Below are 17,202 nucleotides of genomic sequence, written 5' to 3'. Positions count from 1 at the left end.
AGTTTGGGGAAGCAGACACATAGGCTTAGTTTTTCAATAACATGTGTAAATGTTCTATTTGTACAAACATCATGCATTTAAAACACACATCATTAGCACAAAAATGTTTAATTATAAAAATATCATGAACTAAAATTCTACATAGCAAAGTTAGTTGAATTTGCTGAGACACCAGGAAAGATACAAATTTAATTCAAAATATTAAAAAATTGGGGCCAAGCTTGGTAGTTCAGAGCTACAACTTAACTACTTGAGAGACTAATACAGAGTAAGCTTAAGGCCAGGCTAGACACTGATCCAGATACTGACTCAAAATAAACATACTTTTTAAGTGGGTGGGACGGTAGCCTAAGAATGGTATAGTACTTCCTTAGCTTTTATGAATCCTTGGCTCATAACACATATAGTGAGTGAATAAATAAATAAACTAATAAATAGACAAATACTGAAAAGTTGGAAAGCAAAATCTGAGAGGCCTACTCAGAGAAGCCTGACAGTCAGTGCCAGGACCACATTACATGCTGTCAACAGCAAACAGAACTAAGTCCAAGAGTTTGCTTGTTTGCTTTGCTGTTCCTTTGTGAATTATGGGCTCTCAGGAGAATTTAGTTTATTTGAAAGAAAAGCTCAGGGTTGGGGATTTAGCTCAGTGGTAGAGCGCTTGCCTAGGAAGCGCAAGGCCCTGGGTTCGGTCCCCAGCTCCGAAAAAAAGAACCAAAAAAAAAAAAAAAAAAAAAGAAAATCTCTATTCTATAGGCATCTGTGTTTTCACTCTGAGGGAGCAAGAGGTCTTTCTGAATCTAAGGAGAGCAAGATGCGCTGGCACTCAGGAGCCCAGGTAGGAGGAGCACAAGCTGGAGGCCAGGTGGGAAACAATGTGATTCTGAATCTAATTAATTAATTAATTAAAAACAGGAACTGAATCAGAAAGCTGAAACAATCAGGATAAAACAAACTATAGTATTTACAGCTGTTATTTCACTTCACATTTCAAGGATGGCGCAAAACCTGTGGGTAAAGACCTGTCACCCCAGCTACTTGAGAAGGCAAGAGAAGAGAGAGATGAGGCCAAGGCCAGGCTGAGTAATACAGTAAGACAGTAAGGTCCTGTCTTAAAATAGCTCCGAAGTTCTTCAGCTACACAAGTCCACACAAACACACTCACAAAAGTCACTAGTAACGATCTAGTAAAAACTATGACATTCAGTCTTAAAATACAGGTAATGTAATAGGTAAGGGGGAACTGGACAAAAATAGTCACGGTTCACAAATAGAGTTCACAGATAATTTTTATATGATTTTACTTCAGCAAATTTCATTAATGACGTACACTATTTTCAAATGCCTAATCCGTGGGTAGAAGGAGATGTGTGGCCTGTCCCAAGCCCCAGAGTGCAGTGACACTGCAGACAACATACATGACACAGCCCTACCTTCTGCACCTCGGCATCATGCTTCTTCTGCAGCTTAAGTTTCTCTTCAGAGAACTTCGCTTCCATCATTTTTGTCTTCATGTCCAACTTGAAGGGAAAGATTTTCAAGATTAGCAGAGCGTCATTTTATAGTGGTGTCCTGCTCTCACATGAAAACCCACACAGGACTTCAGGCTTTAGTATTGCCATGTCAACAAGTCTCTCCCAACGTTTTCTCTTTGCTCACATCTGCTTGCTCATTTCAAAATACTGTTAGCCTATGTGTTGAAATATGACATTTTAAAAGAAAGAATATTCATATAAATGGCAAATTACTGTCTAGCAGTCGGTTCAGTAAAGTGTTTGCTATTCAAGAATGGCTTTGATCCTGAGTCCATGTTATAGCCACAATCAAACCAGGCATGGCAGGACACATCCCAACTCTGGGACAGCAGAAACAGGAGGGTCCAGAGACTGGCTGGACAAAATAAGGAGTGTACTTGGTAGGTTGTCAGCCAATAAAAAGGATTGTTCCTTTCAAATAAGAATGAAAATAAAGCAAACAAATGATTTCTCAAATAAAAACTTTAATATGTCAAATAAAAATCTCAGTAAAACGCCTTACCTATAAAATGGGTCACATGTAAAACAGAGTAGTCAGATATAAGCATTAACTCAGAGGATATGGATCATTTGTTAAGGCCAACAATAAATTTAAATATCTATAAAAATATACAAGCTCTTTGATATACTGTGAAAAGATCAAACTTAGAAGTTATAGACGAAAAAGAAGAAAAATTCCATGTTAAAGATAGAAGATGTATTTAGTATAATAATGGAAGAAATTGTCCAATACTAGAAAAATAGACAAGCATCCAGATAAACAGAGGCAAGCAGAACCAGGAAAGGAAATCCCTCATATTGTGCAATGGCCAAAACACTTACAATTCAGAAAAATACAAAATGCACTGAAAATGGCAAGAGAGAAAGACCAAGTCGCACATACAGGCAGGCCTGAATTTTCAATGCCAATTCTAGGCACTAGAAGGACATGAAAGCATACACTCAAGGTCTGAAAAACACTCCACTGCCTACTCACTGCCTACTTACTGCCTACTCAACAGAACTGTCACAGTATTAGGAGAAGGAAAATCTTTCTGAGACAAAAGTAGGCTAAATCAATATCTGACCAATATATGGCCAACGCTGCAGTTGATACTGGAAGGAAGACTCTGAATAGAAAAGAATGTCAAACACATTACAGAAGCTACAGGGCAAAGGGGGGTTCCAAGATAAGTATTTACCAAATGAGGCCTTAAAAACCATCAGACACTACAAAATTAACAACAAAATGACAAGAATAACAATTCGGAATGTCAGTGACTAGACTCTCCAATCAACAGAGACACAACAACTGACTAGACTCTCCAATCAACAGACACACAACAAATGACTGGGGTAGAAAGAAAGCACAGGCCCTCTTTTTGTTTTTTGAGAGACATGCCTTACCAAGACAGACAGGAACCGGATACAGATCTCTCCCGAGAGACACATCCAGAGCATGTCAAATACAGAGGCAAATGCTAGTAGCAAACCATTGAACTGAGAACTGGGCCCCCGTTGGAGGAGTTAGAGAAAGGACTGAAAGAGTTGAAGGAGCTTGCAACCCCATAAGAACAACAATGCCAACCAACCAGAGTTTCCAAGGACTAAACCACTACCCAAAGACTATACATGGACTGACCCAGGGTTCCAACTGCATACGTAGCAGAGAATAGCCTTGTTGGGGCACCAGTGGAAGGGGAAGCCCTTGGTCCTGCCAAGGTTGGACCCCCAGTGTAGGAGATTGTTGGGGGGGCAGTAAGGGTGGGTGGGGAGGGGAACGGTCTTATAGAAGGGGAGGGGAAGGGGTTAGGGGGCTGATGGACAGGAAATGGGGAAGGGAATAGCACTTGAAATGTAAATAAATACCCAATTTAATAAAAAGGGGGGGGGAGAATGGGCAAAGGTATTTCAAGCCACTAGTACCAGGAGACAAGTGGGGTTAAGTACTCTGATACCTGAGAAAACAGACTTCAAAGCAACACTACTCAGGAGAGACAATGGTCTGTTCATACTGATTAAGAAAACAATCCACCAAGAGAACAATACAGTTCTAAGTATACTACACTTGACACAGGTGACACAATTCCATACAGCAAATACTAAGAGATTGACTAACATCAACAAAGTAATAGTAAGTGACTTAATACTCCATTCTCACCAACACACAAGCCATCTGGGCAGGAAACAAACAAACATCAAAGATGAATGTCAGCAAAGATAAAAGGAACTAAGAGGCTTCTACGGACAACTCCACCTGAGCACTACAGAACATGCATTCTTCCCGCCAGTCCACATGTTCTAGGACACAAAGCTAGTCCCACTCCCCCATCACCCACCCCAAAAGAAGAAAATTGAAATAATTTTCTATATTCTATCTGACCATAGAATAAAACTAGACATCAACAGCAAAAGAAAGCACAGAAAATACACAAACTCAAGTAAACTTTATGATACTGAATAATGATGGTATCATTGAAGAAATCAAAGGAATTTACACTTTTCCAGAACTGAATGAGGATGAACATACGGCATTCCAAAACCTATGAGATACAATGGAGGCGGTTCTTCAAACTCTAAATGTTCACAGACAAAATCAGGAGGACCTCAAACCATCAACAATGACATACCTCAAGGCATGTGAAAAACAAGATCAAATAAGACCCAAAACAAGTAAACAATTAAGATGACAGCATAAATCAAAGAAATAGAAACAAATAACAAAAAAATGAAGTTACTGCTTTGAAAAGCAAAATTGACAAACCTTTCACCAAATCAATAAAAGCTAGAGAGAAAACACTCAAAACTCTTAAGACTTGAGATAAAAGGCAGATTACAATAGATAGCAATGGAATACAGAAAATCCTGAGAATTTCCTCTCCCAAAACCATCCAGTAGAAAAAAGACAGCATTTCCAAAAAAAAATGGTGCTGGTTGAACTAGAGGTCAGCATGTAGAAAAATGTAAATCGACCCATTCTTAACACCTTGCACAAAGCTCAAGGCCAAGTAGAACTTGGACCTCCACATAAAACCAGATTCACTCAAACTAATAGAAGAGAAAGTAGAGAAGAGCCTCAAACACATGGGCACATGGGAAATTCCCTGAACAGAACACCAATGGCTTATGCTCTAAGATCAAGAATAGACAAATAGGACCGCATAAAAATGTAAAGCTTCTGTAAGGTAAAGAACACTGTCATTAGGACAAAACGGCAACCAACAGACTGGGAAGAGATCTTTACCAGTCCTATATCCAATAGAGGGCTAATATCCAATATATACAAAAAACTCACGAAGTGAGATTTCAGAGAATCAAATAACCCTTTTTAAAAAAATGCGATATAGAGCTAAACAAAGAATTCTCAACTGAGGAATACAGAATGGCTGTGAAACAACTAAAGAAATGTATAACATCCTCAGTCATCAAGGAAATGCAAATCAAAACAACCCTGAGATTCCACCTCACACCAGTCAGAATGGCTAAGGTTAAAAACTCAGGTGACAACAGATGCTGACGAGGATGTGGAGAAAGAGGAACACTCCTCCATTGTTGGTGGGATTGCAAGCTCGTACAAACACTCTGGAAATCAGTCTGGAGGTTCCTCAGAAATACTGGACCTGAGGACTCAGCTATACCTCTCCTGGGCATATACCCAAAAGATGCTCCAACATATAAGAAGGACACATGCTCTACTATGTTCATAACAGACTTACTTATAATAGCCAGAAGCTAGAAAGAACCCAGATGTCCTTTAACAGAGGAATGGATACAGAAAATGTGGTACCTCTACACAATGGAATACTACTCAGCTATCAAAAACAATGACTTTATGAAATTCATAGGCAAATGAACAAAAGTTGAAAATATCATCTTGTATGAGGTAACCCAGTCACACAAAAACACACATGGTAAGCACTCACCGATAAGTGGATATTAGCCCAAAAGCTTGGAATGCCCAAGATACAATTCAGAAACCACATGAAGCTCAAAAAGGAGGAAGACCAAAGTGTAAATGCTTGAGATCTTCTGAGAAGGGGGAATAAAAATACTCACAGGAAGAAATATGGAAGGAGATAAAATGTGGAGCAGAGTCTGAAAGCCATCCAGAGACTGCCCCACCTGGGGATCCATCCCATATATAGACACCAAACCCAGACAATATTGTGGATGCCACAGGTGCATGCTGACATGAGCCTGATATAGCTGTCTCCTGAGAGGTTCTGCCAGAGCATGACAAATCAGGGGTGGATGCTCGCAGCCAACCACTGAAAAAGAATAGGGTTCCCAATGGAGGAGTTAGAGAAAGGACTAAAGTAGTTGAAGGGGTTTGCAACCCCATAAGAACAACAATATCAACCAACCAGACCCTCCAGAGCTCCCAAGGAGTAAACCACCAACCCAAGAGAACACAGGGATGGACCTATTGCTCCATCTGGATATGTAGCAGAGGATGGCCTTGGCAGGCATCAGTGGGAAGAGAGACCCTTGGTCCTGTCAAGGCTCAATGCCCCAGTGTAGGGGAATGTCTGGGCAGGAAGGTGGGAGGGAATTGGTGAGTGGGTGAGAGAGCACCTTCATAGAAGCAAGGGGTGGGGATGGTTTAGGGGGATTCCGGAGGGGAAGCGGGAAAGTGGATGACATTTAAAATGTAAACTGAAAAAGCCTAATAAAAGAAAAAAAACAAAATTGGAAATATAAAAGGATGAAATTATAAACATAGCAAACTTAAAACAAACTAACAAAAAGAAAAAACAAAAAATGTAAATAAATCCATACCAAGAAATATGATTAAAGTTAGTAGTAAAAGCTTGCATATGCACTGGAGCTCAGGAACTCTCTCTATTCCTGAAACTCCTTTGCATAGTAAGCCACATCTTTTCTTCCCCATTCCCTCTATCCTTGCCCACCCCCCCCTCACCCTCTGACTGTACTAACCTCTATGCCCACTGGCCTAGCTCAAGGTCGGTGGCCTTTGAGACTGTCCTTTAGACAGCCACCTCTGACTGGTGACACCTTCCTTCCTCCACCATCCTTCCCTCTGCCCACTGCCGTCTCTGTACCCACAGCCCTGGCTCCAAGGCCTGGAGCCATCTTTCCCTAGACCAACTAAACAGCTCCCCTGCCAGCTTTGCCAGGTTTCACTCCTGTCACGGATCAGCTGCACTAGCCTAATCTAAGGAAAGCAGATACCACGTAAGACACAACCAAAGAAATAAGTCCACATGCTCAGGTCAAATCACTGAAATAAAGCCCACGTGAGTGGCCAAGATAAACATCCCTCATCAAACCCACTAGTCCTATAGAAATGTTCTCTAATGAGAAACACATAGATGAACACCAGGACACAAAATTTCAAAGAAAATCATAAGGATTATTAAGGAATGTAAAGAAGACACAAGCAAACATTTCACTGAACTCCAGGAGGATAACAATAAACACTTGAGTGATTTCCAAGATTATACAAATACATAGATTGCTGAATGAAATGACAAAGATAATTCAGAATTTGAAAAATAAATTCAATAGAGATAGAAACACTGACTATAACGCAAGCTGAAATGTAGGTTGAATTGAAAAAACTCAATATTCCAATAGCAAACTTATGAGAAGCCTTACAATAGAATGCATCAAACCAGAAAGAAGAATCCTGGGACTCAAAGATAAAGAGGGATGCAGATTGGAAAGGAAGAAGTCAAAATGTCCCTACGTACAGAAGATATGATAGTATATTTAAGTAATCCCAAAAGTTCCACCAGAGAACTACTAAACCTAATAAACACCTTCAGCAAAGTGGCTGGGTATAAAATTAACTCAAATAAATCAGTAGCCTTCCTCTACACAAAAGAGAAACAAGCTGAGAAAAAAATTAGGGAAATGACACCTTCATAATAGTCCCAAACAATATAAAGTACCTCGGTGTGATTTTAACCAAGCAAGTGAAAGATCTGTATGATAAGAACTTCAAGTCTCTGAAGAAAGAAATTGAAGAAGACCTCAGAAGATGGAAAGATCTCCCATGCTCATGGATTGGCAGGATTAATATTGTAAAAATGGCCATTTTACACAGATTCAATGCAATCCCCATCAAAATTCCAATCCAATTCTTCAAAGAGTTAGACAGAACAATTTGCAAATTCATCTGGAATAACAAAAAACCCAGGATAGAAAAACTATCCTCAACAATAAAAGGACTTCCGGAGGAATCACTATCCCTGAACTCAAGCAGTATTACAGAGCAATAGTGATAAAATCTGCATGGTATTGGTACAGAGACAGGCAGATAGATCAGAAGAATAGAATTGAAGACCCAGAAATGAACCCACACACCTGTAGTTACTTGATCTTTGACAAAGGAGCCAAAACCATCCAATGGAAAAAATATAACATTTTCAGCAAATGGTGCTGGTTCAACTAAAGGTCAGCATGTAGAAGAATGCAGACCGATCCATTCTTATCACCCTGTGCAAAGCTTAAGTCCAAGTGGATCAAGGACCTCCACATCAAACCAAATACACTCAAACTAATAGAAGAAAAAGTGGGGGAAGAGTCTCGAACCCATGGGCACTGGAGAAAATTTCCTGAACAAAACACTAATGGCTTATGCTCTAAGATCAAGAATCGACAAATGGAGTCTCATAAAACTGCAAAGCTTCTGTAAGGCAAAGGACACTGTGGTTAGGACAAAACGGCAACCAACAGATTGGGAAAAGATCTTTACCAATTGTACAACTGATAGAGGGCTTATATCCAAAATATACAAAGAACTTACGAAGTTAAACTGCAGGGAGACAAACAACACTATTAAAAAATGGGGTTGAGAGCTAAACAAAGAATTCACAGCTGAGGAATCCTGAATGGCTGAGAAACACCTAAAGAAATGTTCAACATCTTTAGTCATCAGGGAAATGCAAATCAAAACAATCCTGAGATTCCACCTCACACCAGCCACAATGGCTGAGATCAAAAACTCCAGTGACAGCAGATGTTGGCGAGGATGTGGAGAAAGAGGAACACTCCTCCATTGTTGGTGGGATTGCAAGCTCGTACAAACACTCTGGAAATCAGTCTGGAGGTTCCTCAGAAAAACTGGACCTGAGGACCCAGCTAAACCTCTCCTGGGCATATACCCAAAAGATGCTCCAACATATAACAAAGACACATGCTCCACTATGTTCATAGCAGCCTTATTTATAATAGCCAGAAGCTAGAAAGAACTCAGATGTCCTTCAACAGAGGAATGAATACAGAAAATGTGGTACATCTATACAATGGAATACTACTCAGCTATCAAAAACAATGACTTTATGAAATTCATAGGTAAATGGATGGAACTGGAAAATATCATCCTGAGTGAGGTAACCCAATCACAGAAAAACACACATGGTATGCACTCATTGATAAGTGGCTATTAGCCCAAATGCTCAAATTACCCTAGATGCACAGAACACATGAAACTCAAGAAGGAAGACCAAAATGTGAATGCTTCACTCCTTCTTCAAAAGGGGCACAAGAATACCCTTGGGAGGGGATAGGGAAGCAAAGTTTAGAAGAGGCTGAAGGAACACCCATTCAGAGCCTGCCTCATATGTGGCCCATACACATACAGCCACCAAACTAGATAAGATGGATGAAGCAAAGAAGTGCAGGCTGACAGGAACCGGATGTAGATCTCTCCTGAGAGACACAGCCAGAATACGGCAAATACATAGGTGAATGCCGTCATTAAACCACTGAACTGAGAATAGGACCTCCGTTGAAGGAATCAGAGAAAGGACTGAAAGACCTGAAGGGCCTTGAGACCCCATATGAACAACAATGCCAACCAACCAGAGCTTCCAGGAACTAAGCCACTACCCAAAGACTATACATGGACTGACTCTGGGCTCCAACTTCATAGTTAGCAATGAATAGCCTAGTAAGATCACCAGTGGAAGGGGAAGCCCTTGGTCCTGCTAAGACTGAACCCCCAGTGAATGGGATTGCTGGGGGGAGGGTGGTAATGGGGGGAGGTTGGGGAGGGGAACACCCATATATAAGGGGAGGGGCTAGAGGGATGTTGGTCTGGAAACCAGGAAAGGGAATAACATTTGAAATGTAAATAAGAAATACCCAATTTAATAAAAATGGGGAAAAAAGAATGAACATTGAGCATCCAAAAAAAAAAAAAAAGAAACCAAACAAAGATAAAGTGGAAAATCTAAACAAAATAAGCAAAAAATATGAAAAAAATTAAAGAAAGGAACATTCAGAACACCTTCAAAATACCAAATATTTGAATTATAGACATGGACAAGGGAGAAGAATCAGGTATGGCATGGACCCATAGCAGCAGCAAATGCTGCTAACCACTGAGCCATGTCTCCAGCCCAGGAAAAATATTTTTAAAAGAGAACAAATAGGTTCTCTTTTAGCTGGGAAAGGGGAAAAATTTTTAAAAAGTAAATAAAAATTACAAATGATATTCCAATAATTAATTAGAGGAACAAATAATTAGATAAGGTTAATGCTGCCATGCTCCTGCCTTGATGATAATGAACTGAATCTCTGAACCTATAAGACAGCCCCAATTAAATGTTGTCCTTATAAGACCTGCCTTGGTCATGGTGTCTGCTCACAAAAGTAAAACCCTAACTAAGACACTTGTTTTTGTGACTTAACATTAACATTAACATTAACATTAACATTAACAGTAGCAACAACTGGAGCAGCAACAATACCACTACCAGCCACAAAAAAAAATAGAAAAATTGTAGAAGAAAAATAACTGGTTCATTACACATTATAAGCAAAGTATAGTCCTAGAGATCTGCATGCAAAATTTCATTCAATCCCAACAACAATCTCCCAAAGTAGGTGCTTTATTATCTCAACCCTACAGAACACAACTAGATCACAAAGAGCAGTAGCTCAGGGTTTCACGACTGGAAGGTAGAAAGTCTAGATTCACTCACACTCACAGGTTTGTGTACAGCTGATAAGTTTACTTGGTATGAAATGGCTCTTAGAAGATGGTTCATCTATTCTAAATAACTCAACATATAAACAGAACTCAAAGGAGGACAAGAAGATACATTCTCCAAATAAATAACCTTGTGGTCTAAAATTTCTCTGGGAGGAAACCTGGCCAACTGGAGAGAGAATGAGACTGGGCCGAAATACATACTCATCGTCCAAGCATGCCTGCCCTGCCCTGCCTGCTGTTGGAAGAGGCCTTTTATTTAACTGACATTTAATTGACTTTATGGAATCTCAACTGAATGTTTCATAGAAAAATCTGCTGTTTAAATGTTTGAGCTTTCACAATATTCCTTATTTTTAACTAATGAAACTTTCTGTGAGTATTCTATATTTTCTGCTTTAATTCTTTACTCCTTTCATAATGTATTTTTAACTCTACTAAAATAGCACTTTCAAGATCACGACAGTAGAGAGACATTTGTCAAGGTCCCAGAGACCAGCTAGAGTAGCTGTTATCACAGAAGCCAAGGTTAGCTAGGAGTGAAAATAGTGAGCTTCTCTGTGCATTGCCCATGATTTTCATACAAATCTACTATTTTTCATACAAAGAGCTTTTGATAACCAAATCTCAAAGCTGCTGCATCCTTAACTGTGGTGTTTGAATAGGAATGGCCCTGATGGACTCATGTGTTTGAATGCTTGACTTCAGGGAATGGCACGATTAGGAGGTGTGGCTTGTTGGAGGAAGTGTGGAGGTGGGCTTTGAGGTCTGATATGCTCAAGTGATGCCCAGAACTCTCAGCTCCTTCTCCAGCACCACGTCTGCCTGGACACTCTCATGCTTCCTACCATGATGATAGTGGACTAAGCCTCTGAAACGGCAACAGCTGCATTAGAAGAATAGTCACGGTCATGATGTCTCTTGACAGCAATAGAAACCTTATCTAAGAAATTCGCTGTTGAGCGACACACAGAAGCTCACTACTCTCACCCCTTCTTTCACTAGCTTGCCTTGACTTCTGTGACAGCTGCTATTCAAGCTTAGAAAATGTCTATACTGTCTCTGCATTTTTCCCATTCTTCTGCTACCTAAGCTAGCCATTCTCTCTAAATGAGTCCTGTATTCATCTTCACTGGCTACAAACGTGCACCTCTGGGGCCTTAACTGTTCAGCTGTAGCTGTAGAGGAATAACAGTTCTGTCTTCAGGCCATAGTTCCTCTGTGTCAACTGTCACCTCAACACCTTCTATAGAGTGACTATAGAGTATCAAATTCAACAATCAATAAAATCAGTACTCACTATGTACAACAGTTACGTACTGTATTTTAGACTCCTCTTTTCCTTCCTCTTCAATGTCTAAGTGACTTACCAAGTTCAATCCCAGAAAGCCTGACTTCATTAGCAACCTTACAGTTTCTCATCTGACGGTTCTTCGACCCTCACATTAACTGTTACAACAACCTTTCCACTCTTTTCCGAATTTCACCATACAAATCCAACGGAGAAAGCATGCTAATTTAAGTGCCTCCAGTATGTGGAGAGCCGCAATAACATTCGCCACCACAAGATTCCGCTGGCTTCCACTGCGCCCCACGTGGAAAGCCGGGATAGCTTTTGCCATTACAAGATGGCGCTGGCCTCCGCCGCGCCAGCCGACTTCCTTTCAGGAAGTTAACTGTGTGCACATGTGCAAGAGTGTCTTCGTGCCAGGTCTTTGCCCACTCCAGGGCATGCCTATGAGATCATGGGTAAGCGACCAATCAGGTGTGGATGCGCCGCGCTACGGTGTATATAAGCCGCACCATGCTAGCGCCGCGCGGCCCCTCTCTTTAAGATACAATAAACGTTTTGCTGCAGAAGGATTCGTGTATCCACGTGTGTTCTTGCTGGCGAGACAATAGCGCGGGACATCTGGTGTCAAAACCCGGAAGAAACGCCACACCATCGCCAGGTGCCGAGAGGGGGTCCTCCGTCCGCGGAGAGAATCCAGAACTGCAGTGTCTAGAGTAAGCTCTGAGAGATATGTTTGGTCTTGACCTTTTTCACTTCTCTCCCCCACTAGAAGATGCAACGGAAGCTTTTGTTATCGTGTTAGCAGCCTTCATGCTTTCTCTTTTGGTTTTTGATTTTGTGGCTGCTGCTAGACCACCATCAGAGGTCGTGCCTACAAGATGGGAGCCGCCCAACTGTAATAGCAGGACAGAGAGTGCTAGGGGAGTTACAAGACAGCATGTCAGAAACAGAGCGGTGTAAAAGATTAAAGAGCTCAAAGAAAAAAGGTACAAATAAGAAAAAAGACCCTCCCAAAGACTTCAGATCTGAGGGAGCGAGAGATTGGGGAAAGATCGCCCCGGGAGAGAAACAGAGAAAGGAGAAGAAAGCTTTGAAAAGGAGAAGCCTTTATCCAGTAAAGGGGTTAGAGGTTTTAGAGCTTGATAGTTCAGGAACAGACGAGCTTAGCCCCTCTGAGGAAGAGGATGTAGAAGATGAGGCAGCTCGCTATGAAGAAGAAAGATATGGGCCTAGGTGGAGAGCCACTGTGAAGAAACCAAAAGTTATGGATCCTTTGTGGGCAAGGCTGATAATTTTGTTTAAACTTCACAGAGTCATACTGATCAGATTTGATAGAGGTATACCGCCTGAAAAATTTATTCAGGAGAATCAAACAAAAGGACATCTCAATGCCCATGCACAGCTTGATGGAGTTAATGTAATTGGGTTGTGAGTAGAAATAATCAGGACTGTGTTTCACTTCCATATCATTTGTGAATGTCAGTTGTGCTGCTCAGATATCCCGTAATATATCTCAGTATCTTACAGGAATTTGGTTTCAACACGTTGATGTACTAGTCCAGGAATTGAGACAATCCATCGTCCATATCAACTCCACTCGAGTGGATGGTCACGGTGGAAGTGGTGGGAAAGGGGAAATCCTACCTCTCTGCTGACTCCTATTGGAACCTGGGATCCTTTTGTGGAACACCATCTAGTTTTTTCCCTCTTTGTCTATTGTCTGTCCTTGGTGCACCAAGCTGTCCATGTATGTCAGTTTATGTCTGTGGTTTTTGTTTCTGTTGCTTAAATGTTTTATGTTTCATGTTCAAAAGAGAAAATGGTAAAAACTTTATCTGCTGGTCGTTCACACCTTGATTTGGTTTTAACTCGTTTCAAAAAAGGAACAAATGAATAAAAAGCGGTTTCAATCAGTCCTTAGAGCCCTGTACCTGTAGCCAGGTGTCTAGGTCAGCTGGAGAAGCTGCCCGGGGACTGAGCGTCTGCACGAGCTGATCTTAAAGGCACCAGCAGCTTCACAGCTTCTATGGTAATAAAACTGATGGCTGTTTCTCTTAGAAAATCTTTGACTGTGATTATTAGACTCAACAGGTGACAAGGTGCTTCTCTTAAAATCATAGCTAAAAAGGTAAAAATGGTGCTTGGTCTAAATATTAAAGATATGTGTAGCCACTTCAATTTTGTTTCTCACTGGTTTTAAATGTATAAATATGCTCTACATGCCTTGGTAATGGACTATTGGCTTTTAAATTATTGCATATGGTTAAAAAGGTATAATATTGGTAACAGAGAGTTGACATAAAGCTGGTAATTTGGATTGAGTCATTCTAGACAACATGTGGCATGAGCCAACCTAGGGAAACAGGTCTAAATTGAGATAATGTTTTTATGGAAATCTTATCGTAGAAACCAGGCTTCTAAAAGAATTGAGGACAATGTCTCCTTGTTGAGGTACTGGAGACTACACCATCGTGCGTTTATATATAGGAATTGGCAGTCAAACTTTGTAGCATGAAGGATAGACTTGGTGTTTTAGAGAATGGATTTTGGAGACGAGATCATTTGTTGGAGGTTGAGTTTTGCTTTCCAAAGTTGTGGTTTGCCCTAAAGTTACTGTATTTTAATGCTAATTCTACTATCCCAAAGACAGTACTCAGAACTCAGGTGACTTGCCAAAGTTGTGGTTGTGCTCTGGTGTTACAAGGAGAACTTAAGGATTTGATTAAAGATTGCCAGTGTTACATTGACTAACTCAAACTTATTTGTAATTTAGAAAAAAAATCAAACAGGTAGAGATTGTTACAAGATTTATGAAGGAGTGATGAGGTTTTAGAACTTGTGAGAGCATTACAGCCAGTTTGTTTACTCCAACTGCCATTTCAAGATAGATTTAGAGGATTGATTGTGAGTTTTCATTTTGTGCACTTGCTTATAACTTTAGAGAGTCCATGAAGTGATATCATTAAAAATTTTTACAAAAGAATGGCTAATAGCCTTATATTATGTAATTTTGTTGCTTCTTCAATGTAAGAAGTTAGAACTTTGAATCTTTCAGTGTATATGGAAATTTTTACTACAAACCTTTGCTCTCAAAATGAGCTTTAATATTTGGGGAGTAGCTGTTACACTACTCCAAAAAAGAATATTTGAAACTAATTTTAAGCTTCTAAGGATATGTTAATTGGCTAAGTACCTCACCTTACTAGAGGACTTAGGTCTTTGTTTGTTATCCACATTGGAGATAAAGCTTCAGTTGTGTTAATACAGAATTGTAGGCTAGAGTCATGGAAGTATTTTAAAAAGAAACCTGGTAAAACATCTTATTCCAAACAAAAGTTAAATTGGTTATTACAAAATACTGATATTTGGCCTATTACATATACAAATTTTTTAGGCAAAATTGATAATTTTACTCTTTGCATTCTTTTGTACTTCCTGTATATTTGTGCATACAACCCATAAGAAATGCGCTTACTGTATTTAAAATGTTAAAAAAATCAAGCTTTCAATTCACATACTGATAGCCAATGTGTGGCTTGTGGTTTATAATTGACTTCAATTACTTAATGCTTTACTAGAGACAAGTTTTCTACATGAAATCAGTGAGTGATGATTTCAGTGTGAATGTCTGACAACTCACTGTCCTTTCAGTGCTCTGGCTCAGACAACTATACAAAACCATAGAAAATGGTAATAGAGTTGATATGAAAAGAGGAAGACTCCATTTGCTTACTTTAAATTCCCAGCCTCGCCCTGCCAGCTCAGGGATTTCTAGTACAACTGAATCTAGACAATATTTACAGGATTTGACATTTTTAATTAATGCTTATGTTTAGGTAAATAAAGTTTGTGAGGTGCTAGAGAAATGGCTTAGTGGTTAAGAACACTAAATACTGTTACTTTATAGGACATTAAGAACTCAAACTGGATTGCCTGGACTCCTTAACAAGGGAGGGCAATGATACCAGGCAGATTATAGGCCTTACATAGGAACAATTAGTCAAAAATCTCATTCTTTCTAATATTTTAATAATTAAAAAGGGGGAGTTATCCCTGTATGCTAAATAATGCTTCTTTTATTTCAATTTTAAAATTTGGGTGACAAGGAACACTCTGAGTGTTTATGGCACCCTACAACTAGGCATACTTCTGCCTAGGTGAAATAGAAAGATCCACATATTGACATGATCCTGTCCAGGTATTTTTATGGGGAAGAGGGAATGTTTGTGTTTTTTCTACAGGATGCTACAAGAGTATGCCAGCTGCCAGAAGTGGTTGGTGAGACTTGCTGATCCTGGTTGCATGAAGATTCAGCTCTCGTGGTTCGGGTCCCTGGAGTCATTCCTCTGCCCTGAGAGGAAGATGGAAGATTCCCCCTCATCTTTTGTCATCACAGAGATTTTGGTGTTGCTGCAGTCAGTGTTACCGCTGCGTGTGTCCCGTCCCACTGTGGCCTGCTCTCTGACCCTCTGTACACTGCTGCTTTCTGGAGAAGACTGGACTCCAGCCGTTGCTGCCCCCCTCATTCCCCTGGTGACTCTTGCTGCCTTAACTCGTGTTGTCATTTTGCAGTCTATAGCTTCACATGAATGCCACCTGTGTGAAGCTGCTGTGGACTGGGGAACTCTGCCCTGGTTATGCAGATCTCAGACATGGTTCCATTGCCTGCTGGTTGTTCCAGAAAAGAATGGCTGATCCTGAACTGTCCTGGGAAAGACCTTGTTATTTTCGCTGCTATTATAGCAGCCATTTACTGCTGCAGCCATTGTGTCTGCAGTGTCTGGAGTTACCCTCCCCCCAATCTATTGTTAGGCAAGCACAGTGGGTGAACTTTCTGGAGTAGTTGCTAGAACCAGATGAGGTGCCCACTACTTATCGGGAGTGGCTCTGTTTGGTGCAGCCCTATGCTGTGGATTAGTGTTCATGCTATGGTTGGTTTGCCAACTCAGATCTCAACAGAAACGTGACAAGGTCGTTATCACTCAAGCACTTGTGGCCATTGAACAAAGGGCCTCCCCTGGAATTTGGTTATCTATGCTCAGGAATTAGTCGACATCTGTGTTCTCTGCTCTTGCACCCCATGAATCTGTGGATCCATTGCACTGGGATGAGAGAGACTCAATGATTCTTTGATCAGCTCTTCTACATCACTGAGGTTTCCTCATTGTACGCGATAGGGTGATCATGATTTCCCCACTAACTCATTTTCTGGCTGGCCTCTTTTTAGAGTTCACCCTAGGTCATTTAACAGTTACTGTCACACAGCACTGCGGTATCCAGAGACGGGCAACTTTCCTCATGCACAGACCAATCTAAGACACAGGGCCCAGTGGCGATAGGGTTACCCTACGACGGATAAGGCTGTGACATAGAGGAACGACCTAAGACAGGAGCCACAGCAGATGGACGTAACAGCAGGGACCTAGACCAGC

General features: G+C 40.6%; 1 protein-coding gene across 11 annotated transcripts in view; it reads right to left on the bottom strand.

Moving 5' to 3' along the window:
* Positions 1–17,202, bottom strand: part of Cep112 (centrosomal protein 112) — a 467,050-nt gene that overhangs the window by 356,224 nt on the left and 93,624 nt on the right. For all 11 annotated transcript variants that reach the window (XR_005489758.2, XM_039085653.2, XM_063268762.1 and 8 more), the window contains one exon: positions 1,434–1,520. Coding sequence is in view for 10 of the 11 variants with exons in the window: in XM_039085653.2 (XP_038941581.1) it covers positions 1,434–1,520 (87 nt within the window). In the remaining variant the exon portion in view is untranslated. The remainder of the gene's footprint in view (positions 1–1,433; positions 1,521–17,202) is intronic.

This window comes from Rattus norvegicus, chromosome 10, assembly GCF_036323735.1.
Source record: "Rattus norvegicus strain BN/NHsdMcwi chromosome 10, GRCr8, whole genome shotgun sequence".
Classification (NCBI taxonomy): domain Eukaryota; kingdom Metazoa; phylum Chordata; class Mammalia; order Rodentia; family Muridae; genus Rattus; species Rattus norvegicus.
The sequence above is the reverse complement of the archived record's forward strand: the minus strand, read 5'-3'. Positions and strand labels throughout refer to the sequence as shown.